Raw genomic sequence first — 12,008 nt, forward strand, 5'->3', positions numbered from 1 at the left:
GGAACTTGTGTCTTTGCTGTGATATTTCTACAGTATAAAATGTATCACAGGATTACTGCAGTTCTTCTTCATGTGGGTTTTGCTGGCTCGTTTTTTTTTAGTGTTGAATGTTTCTCTACAAGATCACAGATACAGACTCTTCCTGTGAGAAATACGATGCTTCTGTCCATCAGTGAGGGAAGAGAAAGTGAATATTACCTCATTAACCTTCTTATCTTACCACCAAAGCATCATATTCAACTCGTTTTCTTTTCCGTGACATCTATATGTATCATTCAGTTTTTGTTATTTCCACCTCTCATACATTTCGAACAAAAGTAAAAGTAAAGTAAAAGTAAAGTAGAAGTAAAGTAAACTCTCCAGCAGCGGTACAAACTGGCCGATCTCCATCAGACCTGGCAACCTTGACAATCGTCGCCGTGAGGTACTCTTTCCGCAAGTGACGTCATCCACTTCCTCCCTGGCTCGTCCTCACTTCTCATGCTCGTCCCCCAGCGGCAGTGCGGGACCGAAGATCGTCTATACGTGGGAAGATTAATCACGCAGTAGTAAAAACCTGGTCCGCCTTCTGGTCTGTGACAGTGGGAGTTCACTTTTAAACTTTGACATTTTTGCGACTTAATCATCCGAATTTGGGGGGGGGCGATCATGTGAAATTACCAAGTAGGAAATTCGTTTTTTTCCGATACATTTGATAGCACATGAACGCACAAGCTGCAGAAGGACAGCGCATGTGTGAGGGTTAACGCCCACTTCTGTAGACGGGAAGTGGAAGGGAGGCAGACCCAAATCTTACAGAGTGACTCATCTTCTCAGTAGATGATCTTCGTCCCGGCTCGTCCTCAGCAGCAGATCAGTGCGGGACCAATTTATCTACCAGCATGGCCGGCAGCGCGTGGAGGTCAATGGTGAGAAAACGTTAGATGACAAACTGAGAAACGAGTCTGACGCTCGTTCTGACCGAAGTCTGTTTCCCGTGTGAGCTGAATGTCTCTTGTCTTGCTGTTCCTCTACTTTTCTCATCAGGCTTTTCTAAGCGGCCTTGCTGTGTGTGTCCTTCAGCGAGACTAACGTACAGTTACAGTTTCCGCAGTGTGACCTTATCATTAAGCTTATCCGCGTGTTTTCAGCTCTTCCGCCGTCCTCTAACCATCTGCGGCTGTAATAAATCGATTTACCGCGGTGTCAGTAATTTCTGGTTTAAAAACGGATGGTTGTTTTTCCCATTTCTGATTGGCTGACACACGTTCGAAGCCTACTTGCTCTGATACGTGCCGTTCTCTCTGGTGTGCAGAGACAGTTAGGCCAAACCCCAGTCAAAATCTGGCAATTTAATGTTACCTTGCTTGTTGGCAAATGTACATACCTCATATAACATGATGTAAGAGCTTAAACGAATTCTAAGTGTCCACTGGTAAATTCGGCATACATATGATCCGCCATGTATCAGTTAATTTCAGTAACATTTCAACTTTATAATTGGTTTACCCTGCTCGCTACCGCCCTCCGCAGTATAATTTAGTGGAAGAAGATAGTGGGAATTAACAGGCGAACCAGGTGTAAAATGTTAGAATTTAATTAAATAAGTGCTGCTTGGTATGCCGAAATGAAGAATGACAGTATCATTCAGAAAAGATCTTAAATTCTGATTTAGGAGGTATGTTTATTTGTTGATAAGCGAAGCAACATAAAACTGCAGATTTTTGAATGGAGTTTCGCAGAACAATTTCTCTACACAAGACAACGGCATGTATCTAGGCTTGTAGCCGTTAGAAACTATCAGATGAACGCAAATCTGTGACAAGATACCCGTTATTTTAAATACAACACTGTGTTGCTTAGCAACCGCTTCGTTTAGCTGCTGTTCAAGAATTAGAGCCTACTGCATGATGGGAGAATAACATTTAATTTTTGGCATATTTTAACTATCTTAACTATGATCAATACAATCATAGTTTTATTGAAGATTAGCAGTATTTCATATTTAATAACAGTTGTGAAACCACTGTAAAGGACAGATTTAATTGTCTTAATTAACCTTGACGTCACTTCCTCCAGCTGTCCCAGGTGGTGGGGGCGGTGAGGAGACCCAGTCTGGGGTCCAGATCCTTCTCCAGGGGGGTGAGTAGCTCTGAAAACCACAAACTATTAAAAGAAGTACAGTCATTCTATAATAAATGTTAGGATACAATACAAATATCATACCAAAACTGTTCCCTGTACCTATTCCCTGTAGGAATATTATAGAGACCCCATAGGAGATAAGAATACAGTATGTCACTATAAACTCACTAGTGCGTGTCCTGCCACAGACACTGTTAGTCCCTATAGGAATACTAATGACTTTTCATTAGATTTTATACCAGTAAACCCAACAGTTACAGTACAGCATGTGTTGCTTGGACCTGTGTCTTTCTGAATGGGGTTTAGCTCCGTCTGGACTGTGACTGTTCATGTTAAAATGTCCGACCTTGGGCAGTGTGACCTGATGGCGGTGAATGATGTGAAGCTCCTGTTGGCTCCACAGATGCAGACTGTCACTCTGATTCCTGGAGACGGAATCGGACCGGAGATTTCCACCGCCGTCATGAAGATCTTTGAGGCTGCAAAAGTAAGTTTGATAAATCTGAAACTCAAGAGTTAATTTTAGAGTTAATTTACAAAAGACTCTTTATCCATTAACAGACAGACTGGATCCTCCTGGTTTTGAATGATAAACTTCTGTCAACCAAGGACTTAAGTTATCTATTATCCCCTTTAAAAGCACCGTATTTTGTTTCAGTCTTGGGATATCTTTTAATCAGATTGTAAAAAATACTTTTGTCAGTGTTCAGGTCTTTTCTCTTGGGACTAATGCTGCGTTTCAAAGTCAGAAATTGTCCACAAGATTTAATTTGCCCAACGTAAAATCCTGTTCCCCATGCAACAGCTGATGTTATGTCAATGATTTTTAGCAGCGTTAGCTAGCTAGTTAGCATAGAACGTTAGGAAGTGTAAGTGCGAGTACATTTCAAATGTATCTTTTTAAACATTTACCACGCAGGTGTTTTGATAGATTTAAGGTCGCGTGATGCTGAAAATCAAACTTGCGTGTATTTTGAGGATTTTAAACATGTTAACAGTAATGCTGTGTAGAGTTTACAGTGTTTGCCGCCATGTTGACGTGACGACAGATACCTGCATAGCTGGAATTTTGACTTGAAGGGCCGTTCTGTTACATTTTTCTAGTAGAAAGTCAAAATGTCTGACTTTCCGACATCTCTGGAACGCAGCATCAATTGAAAACTACTCTTCTTCATAGTTTGGAATTGTCTTTTTAGCCCATTTACTTGTTGCATGGTTATTTACAATATTCTGTTTAACTCTTTGCTGATGTGATTGTTTTTAACCGTAGGCTCCGATCCAGTGGGAAGAGAGGAACGTCACGGCGATAAAGGGGCCGGGAGGGAAGTGGATGATCCCTCCTGACGCTAAAGAGTCCATGGACAAGAGCAAGATTGGACTGAAAGGTAAGTTGTGTTCCAGTAGCTGTAGCTGTCTGTCCGCTTCGGCTGAAAACTCATCTAAAGTCTCTCTCTCTCTCTCTCAGGACCTCTGAAGACGCCCATCGCTGCAGGTCATCCCTCCATGAACCTGCTGCTCAGAAAGACCTTTGACCTTTATGCCAACGTGCGTCCCTGCGTGTCCATCGAGGGCTACAGGACTCCCTACACCGACGTCAACCTGGTCACCATCCGCGAGAACACCGAGGGCGAGTACAGCGGCATCGAACACGTGGTAGGTGCACCGTGCGCAACGAACAACTATTTTCATTATCCGTTAATCTATTGATAATTTTTTCGATTAATCATTTAGTCTATAAAATGTCAAAAATAATGACAAATGCCCTCAGAGCTGCAGAGCGCTCCCTGCAGGCGGGCGGAGTCGGTCGCAGTGCGCTGCAGAGCTGCAGAGCTGCAGAGCTGCAGAGCTGCAGGCTTGCTGGACGTGCGGCAGCTGCAGACGTGTCGTCCGTGACCCCCGTGACCCGTGACATTCACACTTCTCATGTTTCTCATGGCGACCGCAGCCTGAAACCTTTAGTGGCGATGCCGGAACATTCGGCTCTCCAACAAGAACGACCCCACCAGAATCAGCCGGTAGTTCTGGTTTCCTAAAAGTCCTAAAAAACTAGAGCAGCAAAAGCATCAAACGTCAACAAAATGGGTAAAATACTGAAGCAGAATTTGTAATAAGGTACAAGAACGTGACCAAGTGTCTTCTATCTGTAAAAAAAGTGAGATTTCTGTTTTGACCAACGCCACGGTCTTTATTAGCATCACGCTGCTGCAGAACATTTCAGATGTGGAGTCTCTGGGGTTTAAAAGGGTTTCTGGACGCTCTGAGGATTTGTTTGGATTCTGACTCCTGGTCCTCGACTCTTGATAAGACTCAAGTCTCAAGGCTGCAGCTGCTGTTATCTCTATGCAACTCCTTTGCTGTATTAAAGTCACAACTAAATGACTTTTTCACCTCATTAGGTCTTTGTCCATGTCATAATATACACCTATTAAACAATAAATACCAAAACATTTACAACTTTTTTATTTTCTTGTATTTTTATATCAGAATCCCTTTACTTTTCCTTCCTGAGTATCTTTAATGGTGACATCACGCTGCACCAGGAGAAAACATCCCGCCCCTCCCATCCAATAAAACTGCCTCTTTCTCCCTAACCAGTATCCCATTGGTTTAGACTTTTGAACGATCCCTCCCTGCGCTCTGTCCCGCTCCAACATCGAAATTCGGCACATTAAGGAAGAAAGATTCTCTCAAAACGTTTCATTGGGACTTTAACTTCTGTTCCCATAGGCTGACTAGCTGGATCGGACAGGACAGTCCGGTCCTTGTTCCTCCATGTTGTCTTCAGGGTAAGAATGAGGAGGAAGACACCCCCCCCCCCCCCCCCCCCTCACTGTATGTACCACATGCCCATCACTCTCTCCAGCCTCCTGTTGTGTTGCCACGGCGCTGCGTTTACACTGTCAGCTCAAGTCTGGAAGCTTGTCAGCCTCAGTGATTCAGATCTTTGGTTCCTGTTTTGCATCAGGACGATGCACATGGTGTCAGATGATGCAACACATTTCACATCCTTTCCTGAGATTGTCCGAACTTTCTGGCACTCACTGCATCGTCCTGTGTGGCACATTAATGATAATGTGATGTTGAACTCGCTTCCCTTCCACAGGGAGGTCAGAGGTCAGCGTCTGGAGCTGGGAGGGGTTCAGTGTCTCGCTCGAGGACACTAAAGCAGGGAGGACGCTTGCTGTCAGATCCTCTGGTTTAAGGACGATGTCTCTAACTGCTAGGAAACCCTGCTGACATTAGGGATGGGTATCGTTTAGATTTTTTTCGATACCGGTGCTAAAACGATACTTTAAACCGGACCGGTGCCTGAACCGATTCTTTCTTTAATATAAAGCACAAAAAATGACATTAAAGAATTCCTTTTTTATTGCAAAGGCAAAGAATTTTAACATATTAATAAATAAAAAAATAAAATAAGTCAACTACAATAATTTAACAGTAAATAACAGTTAGGTTGGGGGTCGCCTAGCAGAGAGCGACCGCCCCGCAGGTTCAATCCCAGCATGCAGCTGTGTTCCTGTTAGAGTGTCCTTGAGCAAGACGCTGAACCGCCACCTGTCCGTCACTCTGGAGAAGAGTCGGCTAAATGACTAACAAATGGAAGAAAAGCTGAAATCTGTTCAGAGTTCAGCTGGCAGTGAAGTCCTCCCTCCGGCGTGCGTCTGATGTCACTTCCTGCACTGTCCCATCGTAGCTGGCGTCTGTGATGAGCGTCTCGACCCTCTGTCCTACCTGGCTGTTGGTTTTTGTGTTTTTCCTTTCTGTTCCCTGAGTGGAATCGACCGCTTTTTGTCTCTGTGCCTTAATATTATCGATATTCGATAATATTGAATGTCACGCTATTTTGTGAATATTGCGATATTTCCCGCAGTATGGAACATCGCCCCCGGCCCGACCGGCCGCGGCACCCTGTGTTGCTTAGATCACGATCTTATATCGCGATATTTAGGCGGGACGGCATCGCGATGTTAAGTTTTGGATATCGCCCACGCCCGTTCGTGTGTCTGACCCCGGCCGGATGTGTGCTGGATGTTGCAGATCGTGGACGGCGTGGTGCAGAGCATCAAACTGATCACCGAGGACGCCAGCAGACGCATCGCCGAGTACGCCTTCGAATACGCCAGGAACAACCAAAGAACCAGCGTGACCGCCGTGCACAAAGCCAACATCATGTAAGCATGAGCTTCTCTGATTTAACTCTGCTCTCATTTTCATTTCTCTTCTCAGCACTTTGCTTGCTTCGTCTCCCCCTCTGGTGGCAGAAAGTATTTGAAATAATGTTCGGACTACAACCAAACAACCACAGAAGTATTATATTATCAATATGTTATCAGAGAGGGTGCAGCAGCCAGTTGGCTCACCAGTAAACCGTTCCCACCCCACCTCAGTAAAAATGTCTTCCCCGGACCTGGTCTTGACTTTCAATGATTGTAACTGTTGTAAAGAGATCAGGCGATAACATCACTGATGGTGTGAAACAGCAGCCGACAGACAGTGTGCTGCAGCTTATCAGTCAGGTTGGCCAAAAACTATTTTCAGTGTAAGCTCTGTAAGTTAGTCTGCTAACTAGCTAGCTGGGTAGTTAGCAGACTTTCGTCCTACCGGGTCAAACATTTCAATAGTTTCAATAGTTCAGATGGATAAAATAACTATTTATTACTGGAAGAAAGTCCCGGATTCCAGGTTTAAATTATCATTCTGTGTTGAAAACCTGAGTCATAGCACTGTGAAATGGGGCTGGGCCATAATTCAATTTTATTTATTGGCTTTCAGTGGAAAATAATATTGTATATTGTGAGATACTGTGGTACAAAATTCTCTTGTCTAAATGAAAGATAAAAAGCAAATACTGTACATTTTTCTCTCTGTCTCTCTCTCTCTCCCTCTCTCTCTCCCTCTCTCCCTCTCTCTCTCCCTCTCTCCCTCTCTCTCTCTCTCCCTCTCTCTCTCTCTCTCTCTCTCTCTCTCCAGGCGAATGTCAGACGGTTTGTTTCTGAGGAAATGTCGTGAGGTGGCGGAGAACTTCAAGGACATCAAGTTCACTGAGATGTACCTGGACACCGTGTGTCTCAATGTAAGTAGACGGCAAACAAAAACAAAAAACGTTGAAAATGTCAAAGGAGAGAAAAGAAAAGGTTGCAGTGGTTCAGGTTGAAGCAACGGAGCGTTACCGGGATTAGTAACTGGAATGTAATTACTGAAGATGATTGTAATCCCTTACACTAGTGTTACTGACAAAAGTAATCACATTACTGCCCAACGCTGTGTCTGTCTGGACGTCATTGTAGATAAAAGCGTCGGCTAAATGCCTGCTGAATGTAAACAAACAAGGTTCAGTGGTGTTTCCAGTCAGGCAGCATATCATCCTACAAAAACTAAAACATTCATGCCGACTATGAAACTGAAAGAATGTGCACATGCAGAAGATAAAGGATCATACCGCTGTTTTACAGTCAGCGCTCCAGCCTCCTCTCAGTCAGCGTAGTTCAGATATCAGCGCTCGTTCTCCTCCTTCGTTCCTTCTCGTCCGGTATGAAGAACAAACTTCCACAGAGCGAGAGAATCCATCACAGGAAACATGAAGCCAAACTTTCTGTTTTCTCCTCATTTCACTGAGCTGAGTCGAGTGTTTTCATCCCAGCGCTGCATTACGTCTCCTCTAGGTTTGACACCGGAAAGTTTGGGTTTTAAAAACGAGTAAATGCTAAAAGATGGGGGGAAATGTAAAGTAGACGCAGTAGTAGACGGGCTGTAACATCACATGACAGCAGTATTCTACTTTTAAGATTCTTTTCTACTTTTCAGAGTCATTTTCTCAGATCTTCCTAAATCTTCTTCCCTGAGCTGTTCAGGTTTTCTCTGTAAACACTGAAGTTGCTCTTGACTTGCAGATGGTGCAGGATCCCACCCAGTTCGACGTGCTGGTCATGCCCAACCTGTACGGTGATATTCTGAGGTCGGTTTATACTGTCAATAAATTATTTTGTTCTTTGCATCTATATCAAACAGTCATTCCTAGTTTTCTGTGTGAATTCACTCTGAAGACTCTTAAACTCGTTTCCCTGAACAGTTATCACTCCCCTGGGGACAAAACTGATTATTCATTTTTTAAATCACGTGTGAAGATTATAATTTAATATTTTTAAAATCCAGAGAATCCCTTCTCACCTGGTCAACCAAGGACTTGAGTTACTTTCTTTTCTTTAAAAAGTGTTTATTCTAAATTTTGTGGCCTCAATCTTTTATTAGAGTCCTTGAGTGTCACTTTTTTCAGACAATGGATATCTGATTAACTCTTCATCTGTGTGTGTGTGTGTGTGTGTGTGTGTGTGTGTGTGTTGCAGTGACCTGTGTGCCGGTCTGATTGGAGGACTGGGTGTGACTCCCAGTGGGAACATCGGAGCCAACGGCGTCGCCATCTTTGAATCGGTTTGTGTTCTTTTCTGTTGTTTTTCTGTTCTGGTGTGTTGTGAGTTTAAGTCTTTCTGTTGTTGTTTTTTTTTGGGGGGGGGGGGGGGGGTGTAAGCTCTTGTTTGGTCTCATCTACGCTTTGCAAGTCTTGGTCGGGTCTCCAGAATTTAAACGCATAGAAGAATTCCTAATTGTGTTATAAAATGGGAGGAGAGCCGCTGTCCTGAGTCTGTCCTCCTGTACATGACACCTTGTGTTTACCTTCAGCAACTTGTAAAACTGATTTGTGTTCCTTGTTACTCATGTATTTGGTGTAAAAAGTTGAAGGAATAAGAAACAAACGGGTCATAAATGTGGAAATATTATTGGAATAAGCTTAGTGGATTGATATCTGCCGAATTGAAGAGTGGATCCTGTTGATTCAGAAAAGGTCTTTAGGACGAGGCAGGTTGAGGGAAAGAAAAGTAAATCGCAACACACATGACTAAATAACTCCCGGCGTATTAAACATCACAGAGTGAGCCTGCCTCGTGTATTTGAAGGATCGGGTGAGAGAGAAGCCGCCTCTCCGCCTCCCCGGTCCTCGGTCTCTCAGGTAACCGAGCGTCTGTCCGTCCCCCGCAGGTCCACGGCACGGCGCCGGACATCGCCGGCCTGGACATGGCGAACCCCACCGCTCTGCTGCTGAGCGCCGTCATGATGCTGCGCCACATGGGTCTCCATGGTTACGGCAAGAAGATCGAGACGGCTTGCTTCGACACCATCAGAGAGAAGAAGGTGAGCGTTCCTGATGAAACACACGAGACCCGGAGGAGACTCGCCTGGTCGGTCTGTGTCGAACTGACTGTGAGACGACAGTGAAACCCGGCAGCCATTCTTATACAGGATTTACCACAGATGTGCTGGTGGTAAATACATGAAGAGTTCATTTCCAAGATGCTATTTATCCATTCTGGGGAAATAAAAATCCAGTCAGTGTCTCTAAACTCCAGAGGATCCAGTGTGGAAGAATTCTGATTTTGTCTTCAGTTATCTGTGATCCTGTAAAAACTATTTTGGTCGTCACTTAGTTTAATGTTGAGCTGTCAGTCACTTAAATAACTGATAATAAACTTTACAGAGTTTACAAAGTGCTCAACAGACAGAAAGAGAAACAAGACACAAACCACAGACAGTAATGGAAAATGAACGGCAACAACACAAGATTATAAACAAGAAGAGTAATTACATAAAGCAAATCAGTAAGTGTCTTGAGAAGCCGTTTATACTTTTATAAAAGTATAAAATGTATGTTTGATCTCAGCACCTGGATAAGTTATCGTTGAGTCATCATCTCTCTACAGATATTTTATGGTCTGTTTGTGATACAGGACAGGAAATGTCCTGCCTCTTAAATACTGAACCTTCACCAAGGACCTTCTGTTCTCACCCTGATAGTTAAAGTATTATCTGTCAGCAGGACATCCAGAAAAATCTTTCCAACTTTTCCATGAAATCTGGTGGACAGATCGGCCTTGAGCCAAGAAACTATTGATTAGATTTTGGTGTTGATCTGGGGTTTCTGCTATTAGATGATTATCGTTTTTTAGCCAGAACTCTGAAACTACCAGAGACAGAGACTGTGGCCGGAATGGATCGCTGTTCCCTCATCTGTATTTCCCTACATAGTGCTGCTCTATTAGTGCACTAATTAGCGGTAAATCACACATGATTAATGAGTGAATTCGGACACTTAATTCATCATCATTCATCATCGACCTGCGTCTGCATTCACCAGTCACATAAATAAATGTTTCAAGTAACATTTGACAAGTTACCAATATTCCTTCAAAGCTGACATTAAAAACACACGTTACAATAAGCTATGTACCATATAACTTGCAGCTAGAGATAAAAACCTTCCTGAACAGCAGACCTTAATGTTAATGTTAGCGTTAACGAGCTCAAATTAGCATAACAAAACGTGCACTTATAATTAGTTATGAATTGGCAGTTAAAAGAAAACATCTTTAGAATAGCTTGACATCTTTTTGGTACCAAAAAAAGTTTATTTACTTGCATTTGTAAACGAGGTTTGGTGAAGAAGAGGATGCCGTCATTATAAAACCACGGAAGGGTTACAGCTTCGTTGCTTGGTAACGGCCAGGTGACGACAGACTCGCAATGCATTGTGGTATACTTTCACCGTTTTAGTGACCGGGCTTGTTCGCTAGATATTACAGTGCATTGTGGGAAATATGTAGTGCCCTCAAAATCATTCCACAATATCATTTTACGATTCGGACACTAACAAAAACTGTCTGACGTACGTATCAGTGCCCTAAAACACAGACAGTGATCCATTCCGGCCACAGCATGAGACTTGATAACAAATCCTAAGGCTCACAAAATCAGTTAAACTAACAATTAAAGTGATATGAATCATGTTCTTACAATATGCGCTCTCCATGTGTTGCCTGACAGTTTGGATGTTTGTGTTTTTGTTTTTAATGGTAAATCTATCTAAAACTTTTAATTTGGACAGTATCCTGCAGCCTTCCTGATATCTGCGTGTCTGTCTGTGTCCCAGGTGCTGACGAAGGACCTCGGCGGGAACTCCAAGTGTTCAGAGTTTACAGCTGAGATCTGCCGCCGGGTTCTGGATCAGGAGTGAAGCCGCTGTGGAAGTCCTGCCGCTCCCCGCGTGTCTGCTGCCGCTGCAAACTGTCCGACTGTGTGGAGAAATCCAGCTTTGTCCTCTGGACTTCCAGGGAACAGAGAGTTTATTGTTACAGTATTCTGGTTTTGTTTCTGCTGTATAACATTTGGTAACAGATAATGTCTGCTGTGTTTAAAGGGACAGGTGGGCGGCGACTGCATGAAGGGGCGGGGCTTCTACAGAGGCTGCCAGTGTAGTTCATTCAACAGATCAAGCAGAAAGTCACATTCACAGTAAACATACGCACAAATTTCCACCACATTACCAAGATGGAGTGAAGTCATTTCAGAGCGTTCGTGCTCAAGCCGCTCCGCAGTCCGACCCTGCTGTCTGACAGTTTGGATATTTGCTATTTTTTTAATGGTAAATCAATGTAACCCGCTTTAATGTTCCTCTATTTATTATTTCTACTTCCTGTCGGTGGATGTCGTCTCATGCAGCTCATTTCAGTTTGAGATCCATATATAAAGGAAGCTAGATCCTGACTGTCCTCCGTGTCTCAGTTCTTTCAGAGAAGTCTGTCCATCATGATATGAGGGGAGGGGCTGTGGGTCAGACGCCACTGATTGGATTTTGATGAATTTTTGGGGAATGATGCGTCTCATTCGTCCATTGCAGCGTTTTTTAAATTACACTAAACGCTCTAAGGGGGGCGCTGCAACGTTTGTTTAACTGTCTGTACGTCTCGCTCAGTATCTCAGATGCTGCTGATTGGATTTTCACGAAACTTGTTGCTGTGTTCTGCCGCGTTCAAAATTACACTGATTGTCCT

General features: G+C 43.6%; 1 protein-coding gene across 1 annotated transcript; it reads left to right on the top strand.

The window, feature by feature from the left end:
• Positions 1–827: 827 nt before the first annotated feature.
• LOC139910188 (isocitrate dehydrogenase [NAD] subunit alpha, mitochondrial-like) lies at positions 828–11,721 on the top strand. Its single transcript, XM_071897410.2, has 11 exons — positions 828–908; positions 2,059–2,121; positions 2,528–2,611; positions 3,395–3,509; positions 3,590–3,777; positions 6,166–6,299; positions 7,099–7,201; positions 8,019–8,083; positions 8,472–8,556; positions 9,163–9,315; positions 11,108–11,721. The coding sequence occupies exons 1-11, from the start codon at positions 882–884 to the stop codon at positions 11,189–11,191; spliced, it is 1,101 nt and encodes a 366-aa protein (XP_071753511.1). The 5' UTR covers positions 828–881; the 3' UTR covers positions 11,192–11,721.
• Positions 11,722–12,008: the final 287 nt, after the last annotated feature.

The sequence above is a fragment of the Centroberyx gerrardi genome, chromosome 1 (assembly GCF_048128805.1).
Source record: "Centroberyx gerrardi isolate f3 chromosome 1, fCenGer3.hap1.cur.20231027, whole genome shotgun sequence".
Taxonomy (NCBI): domain Eukaryota; kingdom Metazoa; phylum Chordata; class Actinopteri; order Beryciformes; family Berycidae; genus Centroberyx; species Centroberyx gerrardi.

Excerpts from the sequence above, each read along its gene's own strand:
- LOC139910188 (XM_071897410.2), top strand. The coding sequence starts at position 882 with ATGGCCGGCAGCGCGTGGAGGTCAATG. Across the intron at positions 3,778-6,165 it reads ACAGCGGCATCGAACACGTG|ATCGTGGACGGCGTGGTGCA; the intron begins GTAGGTGCACCG and ends TGGATGTTGCAG. Across the intron at positions 7,202-8,018 it reads TGGACACCGTGTGTCTCAAT|ATGGTGCAGGATCCCACCCA; the intron begins GTAAGTAGACGG and ends CTTGACTTGCAG.